At 44.7% G+C, this 6000-nt stretch overlaps 1 protein-coding gene across 2 annotated transcripts in view; it reads right to left on the bottom strand.

Moving 5' to 3' along the window:
- Window positions 1–1626: 1626 nt before the first annotated feature.
- The window catches only part of clcn1b (chloride channel, voltage-sensitive 1b), a 29521-nt gene continuing 25147 nt past the window's right edge, over window positions 1627–6000 (bottom strand). For both annotated transcript variants that reach the window (XM_037074884.1, XM_037074885.1), the window contains exons 15-23: window positions 5615–5828; window positions 5396–5529; window positions 4875–5056; window positions 4706–4787; window positions 4528–4610; window positions 4170–4214; window positions 3953–4057; window positions 2931–3017; window positions 1627–2634 (exon numbers count right to left, since the gene is read on the bottom strand). In XM_037074884.1, coding sequence (XP_036930779.1) covers window positions 2170–2634; window positions 2931–3017; window positions 3953–4057; window positions 4170–4214; window positions 4528–4610; window positions 4706–4787; window positions 4875–5056; window positions 5396–5529; window positions 5615–5828 — 1397 coding nt within the window. In that variant the 3' untranslated portion in view covers window positions 1627–2169. The remainder of the gene's footprint in view (window positions 2635–2930; window positions 3018–3952; window positions 4058–4169; window positions 4215–4527; window positions 4611–4705; window positions 4788–4874; window positions 5057–5395; window positions 5530–5614; window positions 5829–6000) is intronic.

Genomic DNA, 6000 nt, shown 5'->3' with positions numbered 1-6000 from the left:
AAGACTGAAACACACTGTTGACCTTCACAGGGCAAAACTGTGTAGATGCTCAGAGATATTTGCTTTTAAAATCTGAATACTGGAACACTAACGCTGTGAGATTTCTTTTAAAGCCACCCTAGTAGCGTATCAGTCTGTGAATCCACCGCTTTGGTCCGAACAGAAATCAAACCGATGTTGGTGGGAGGTTTTGCTTCATGCACAGGTGACATTAAATAATATTCAGGATTGAAGGAAAAGCTCACAAAAATGAAATGTAAGTCCTCATCTACGCAACCTCACGCCAACTGAGAGTCAGATGAGATTAGCCCTTTCTGAAGCTTCACAGGGAAACAGCGTTGCAGCATTCTCCTAACCAACTGGAGTAGATGGGGACTGTTTTAAAATGTGAAAAAACAACAACAAAAAATCCCATAAAATGCTTGTTTAGTGTAATCCAAGTCTCTTATCCAACATGTTAAGTTTGAGTCAGATTCGACTCTGTACAGTAAAGCTATACAAGTTATAGAAACCTGACCAGTGTTTCCCACACGTAGACTTTACTTGGGGGGAGGGCATGTATATCTGACGACCCATTTTAGCAATTTAAGCCATTTTATTTTCATCCATCCGAGATAATGAGAGCGACCTTGCCTATTTTTATGATGACCTACTTCTGCTGTTGTCTTGTACTAGCTTGTAGGCACACCTGGTTGTTGTGATGTCTTCCTCCAGAATAGGTTCACCTGCTGTGGTGACAAGAGAATAATAAGTGCAAAAATCCTGAACGGTGTGCTTTTTAGGCGACTTTATAAAACTTACTCGACAAAGAAAGCAGATAACGTTGCTGTGAGAGGCAAGCCAGTGTGTGTGCTTAGAAGGACAATTAAAGCAATGTTACGTAGGCAGACTCTTAAAACAGTTCTAAAGAAACATAATTGATTTTTGAGTCTAATTGTCAGGCATGGGGGTGAGTAGAGAGTGACTGAATTTTCATTTTTGGTTGAACTTTTTCTTTAAGGCCTCCTTGAGCAACAGATATATGACTTTGGAGGCATATCACATTATATGCACTGTTGTTAATAAAAGTCACAGACAAGGTTTTATAACTCTTGAAATTCTCATGGCGGCAACTTTTTAAACTTTCGTCAGTTGCAAGCTAAACAACAAAAAATACAGCATTCATTTTTTTAAGTAGTCTGCCAGGAATGCACACTTGCTTGTATTTGATTTGGCAGTGAAATGCCTTGTCAGATGATGATGATGCACTGCGGTAAAGTAGCAATGCCAGGTTCGACTTCTTTTGCGAGAGGACTCCCGCAGTCCGCTGCATCGCTGGAGTCGCTCCACTCAAATGAATGAGATGGCTGCGTTTTTTTCCACCAGGGCTGAAGTCTGAATACAGCTATGTGCAAAACATTCCCATCGGCCTCAGTCGCACGTTTTTTTCAAATGCTTATAATTAGCAAGTGTTAGCATGCCGACATATTAAACTACAACTATGTGACTATAGCATTTTGACATTTAGTGTGCCATGGTGCTGTGCCTCATTACAGCTTCACAACTGCAGTTTTTTTTTCTGATTGTCGCCATAGTGTTGTAAATAATAAAAATAAGCTAGTAGACAATTTTAATATTTATTATCTTTAAAAATTACAGACAGGTAATAATGATTTGAATATTTACCATACAGAAAATATATGATAAAATATAAGATAAATTAACCTCAATCAGTAAACTTTAAATGCATGATCTGTTTGACCTCTGGGTCAAATTAATTAAGTCGTCATCGATATATCATTTCATTATCATACAGTTCATTGCTGCCAGTTAATGTTTAATCAAAGGTACTTTGTGAAATTAACATTGATAAATGATGCACAGCTACATTCAACATTTCCGAGATATGGATGGACATTGAACATCAGTGACATGTAGGACGGAACGTGTTTGTTCGTCTGCAGTTCGAAAGACACAGGAAGGCACCTGAGATTCTGAGTGAAAAAGTGAGATTGTCGTAAGAGTAGAAAAAATATCCAGTACTACAAGTTTCAGGAGCTGTGTGTGCACCAGCCCGTCCTGCTCGCTGTGAGCTGAACGTCTGCAGGTGACCCTGACTCCTCCACCCAGACAGCAGCTGTCTCTGGGAGAAAGGAGCGAAATCAAAAAGTCTTTTCTCCTAAACCCCGTCTATATGGGCTCATCTGAGTCCTCGCTCTCCCTCTCCTCCTGCAGGGAGGACAGTGTGAGGACAGGGCTGGTGGGTGACACAGGTGAGGCAGAGGGTGAACGTGAGGTAGGGGAGGAGGTAGAGGGGGACGCTGCCTCCTCTGAAGCACCGTCAGCTCCTTTCGTGGCAGGGGAGGCGCCGCTGGTACTCCCCATGCTGCTGGGGGAGGAGGAATCCGTGTCACACCCGGGAGCTCCCCGGGAAGATGATGCCTTCTCTTGCGAATCCTCCTTGGACTCCTTCCTGACCAGCTCCCCTTCCATCCTGCTTCCCTCCCCCCACAGGTCTCTGTCCCGAGTGGGTGAGGAAGGGGTGGACGAGGGAGGCTGGTGCTTCTTGGCTTTCCTGCTGGCATCTCTGAAGCTGGCCAGAGGGGGACGAAGCCTCACCCCGCTGCGAGTTGAGCCCTCTATAGCTTTCTGTAACTGTTAGAGGAGAGAAAGAGGTCGGAGCAAACGCAGCAGTGAAACGTGTTGAAGTGACACGTTGTATCACTGAAAAGAACATCCGGGGAGATGAGTTGTAGGCGGTAAGTGGAATAACCACATGAATTAGAGCGTAAAGCGTGATGCACTCTGTGACAGAATGACTGCCCACAGCATGAGATCATCACATCTCGATATTGTGATGCATTAAACCAAAAGGGCCAACTAAAACATGCAGATAAAGAGAAAAATGAAGAGGAGTAAAAAAAAAAAAAGAAAAGAAAAAGCGACTTTACCTCTTTCAGTGCCACGACGCCCACCAGCTTTCCAATACTGGTGACATAGGCGTGACTGAGACCGAGCAGAGAGAACAGAGTGTGGGTCTGAGTAATGAAAGAGAAAGGACATCATCCAGACAGTGTTAAACGCATTGTGGTGTGACAGTGCTCTGCTTGAATGACTGCTCTGATCCTCGAAAAAAAAAACATTTCTGCACACGTATAAGGGGACTTGTATGGCTCTTTTACAGCATGAAATTCAAGATTTCAAGCGGACATCCTGACTTTTAGGTCCAATCCCAATACATCCCTCGCTCCTACATGTACCACTTGGCCCTACGTCTCAGTTTTTTGCATTCAGATGTAAGGGCTCCATCACCCTAGCAATAAATCTATCACAATTAGCTTGCTGGTGTCTCAGTAGCTAACTAGTTACCTAAATAACATTACAGCATTATTGCTGATTTGTGCATGACAGTCCCCCTTGGTGCTCAAAATTTAACTGAAGGAAGACTTCATCCAGCTCTCTTTCATAGTCTCCTATAAAATGTAAAAAAAAATAAATAAACATAAATGTGAAAATGTTAACATTTACATTGTACTGTGTTTTAATGCTTGATCAACGCTTCCTGCCAAGAGTTCAATGAAAAGACTGATCACTCCCATGTTTCTATGCTCAATATAAAACTAGAGGAAGGACACAGTAAAATCAAGCGTGCTTTAAAATTAGAGCCCGGTTATCCTTTTATCATGAGCAGCCATGCATTTCATCTGTGCAGCCCCCTGTGCTGTTACTCCCACAGAGTTAATGGATCCATTCAAATGAACAACAGGGCTGCGTTTATCCATGCAAGTTGGTCTGAATGCAGCCCGAACCTCGCATTATCTTGTTTGTGACAAAAAAGTACAAATACGTCTCCCAAAATGTCAAATCATTCCCTCTACAATCTGCTGCTTGTAAATATGAAATGGTTACGGTGCACAACTTATAACTGCACCATCACGGTGTGTAAATGTCAGCCAGGTGTTGCTGTGGTCACCTTGTGCAGTGACGTTCTTTCCACCAGCTGAAACGGGGAGGGGTCTATACGAATCTGCTCCATATCGACTGGTTTGTCCAGCTCTTCCTCTTCCCAGGCTTTGATCTGCAACAGCCAATCACAAGGCAGAAAGATGGACTCTGAGTATCTAAGTTTTTTCTTTGGATGGTTTGTCTTATTATTGGCTGCGTGATGCTGAATCAATAAGATACTGTACCTCCTCTGGGGACATGGTGTCGGTCAGTGTTGGGGCCGTGGTCTCCTAAAGAAAGACGGGAACAGAAAGAGCGAGGGACAGATGGATGGGTAGCCAGTCAGTATGAAAAAGCCATACATGATGATAAGATGACCCCTGGTGGTTTAATGTCATCACCCACTGCAAAACATGTCAACTCCTTCATGTATGCATCATGTCCTGCCCACCCCGTCGCATTAGTGAAGTTGGCTCGAGCTGCCAGGTTGGAGTGATGCCCCTGTCTGAGCTGTCACTGCCTCTCTCGACAGCAGATCAGTGATGCGCTCTGAGCTTTAGGGGTCAAAATGATGAGCATGCGAGGTTGATCTTAGCGGCGTACCTGAGTGTCAGTCTGGCCTGACGACGACGTGGAGGAAAAGAGTCTCTGAAGGGTCCTCCTGACAGACGGCAGCTTGCGCTTGTCTGAGGACGAGATATGGCAACACATGTAAGAGGAGAGAGGATGCGACACTTGATGGGTGGACTTGTCTTTATGCGCTGAGGAAATGTCATGTTACCGGAGCCTGTGTGGTTGGTGGAGGGCTCCTGAGGTTTAGGGGACGGCATGGGGCCGTTACATTCCTCCTGCACTGGAGCAGTCTGCAGGAACAACACGGTTGGTAACTGCGTCATACTTTTTTTCAAGCTAACCTACTTACTATGAGAACATCTCTGTTTTCTTTTCACCTTGTCTGCACCCTCCTCTCCGCCCTCCTCGTCCACAAAGCTGAAGGACTCCCAGCTGACTTTGGAGCCCTGGCCCGGTGAGCTCTGACCTCGTTCGAAGACTCGCCTCTCTGGTGAGAGCCACCAGTCAAAGACAGCTTGAAGCTCCGTCCTCTCAATGGAGCCCAGCAGGATCATGGACTCTGAAGAGAGAAGTGTTAAAGGAAGAGTTCAAACATTTTGGAAAATATGCTCATCTGCTTTCTTGAGGTAGATGAGAAGATCGATACCACTCTCATGCTGGTACATTAACTATAAAGCTACAGACAGCAGGGTGCTGGCTTGGTCTGGCACTTGGTCTGGACTCTTGCATTGTTGATCTGATTCTCTCATAGGCAAATACATTTCATCTTGGACACAGGTAAGCTGGCTGTGACCTCTGTTTTCAGTCCTTTTACTAAGCTAAGATAACTTTCTCCTGGCTGTAGCTTCAACTACTGAACAGACATAAAAGAGGAATCAATATCAGTAAGTCAGCCGACCTTTAGAGTCGACCAGCGGGATGGTTTTCAGCGTTGTGTTCTCCAGCAGATGGTTCAGTTCCCGATAGGTGGAATGAGAAGACAGGAACTTCACTCTGCGCACCATGATGTCCTCCACAAAGATGTTATATTTGCTGAGGATACAGAGATACAACAATAAATACTTGTCTCTTAGCTGTATGGAAAACATAAACACAAAGAATAAGGGTTTAACGTTACCTGATGTGCCCGAGGGCCAGCTCAGGCAGGTAGGGCAGCTTCTTCACCTGGATGATGGAGTCGTAGAGAGAAGGCTGCAGACCCTGGGCCACCATGTTCGCAAGGATGACCGCCACCATCATGGGCAGGATGTGGGAGATTTGACCGGTCAACTCGAAGCAGATTACTGCAGTGGAAACAGTATGTGTGACGGCTCCCGTCATCGCTGCCGCACCTGGTGGAAAGCAGAGGGTTGGGGTAAAGCATTATTCTTCCATCTGATTCCTCTGAAAAGAGAGGCAGGAATCACAATGTGAAGTATTTAAATACTATTAGCATTCAAGATTCAAAAAGCATTCAAATGTACACATCAAGCCAAGAGTTTTTAAAAAGGTTTAATTAGAAGA

The sequence above is a fragment of the Acanthopagrus latus genome, chromosome 17 (assembly GCF_904848185.1).
Source record: "Acanthopagrus latus isolate v.2019 chromosome 17, fAcaLat1.1, whole genome shotgun sequence".
Lineage (NCBI taxonomy): Eukaryota > Metazoa > Chordata > Actinopteri > Spariformes > Sparidae > Acanthopagrus > Acanthopagrus latus.
This window is presented reverse-complemented; position numbering and strand designations above follow the sequence as displayed.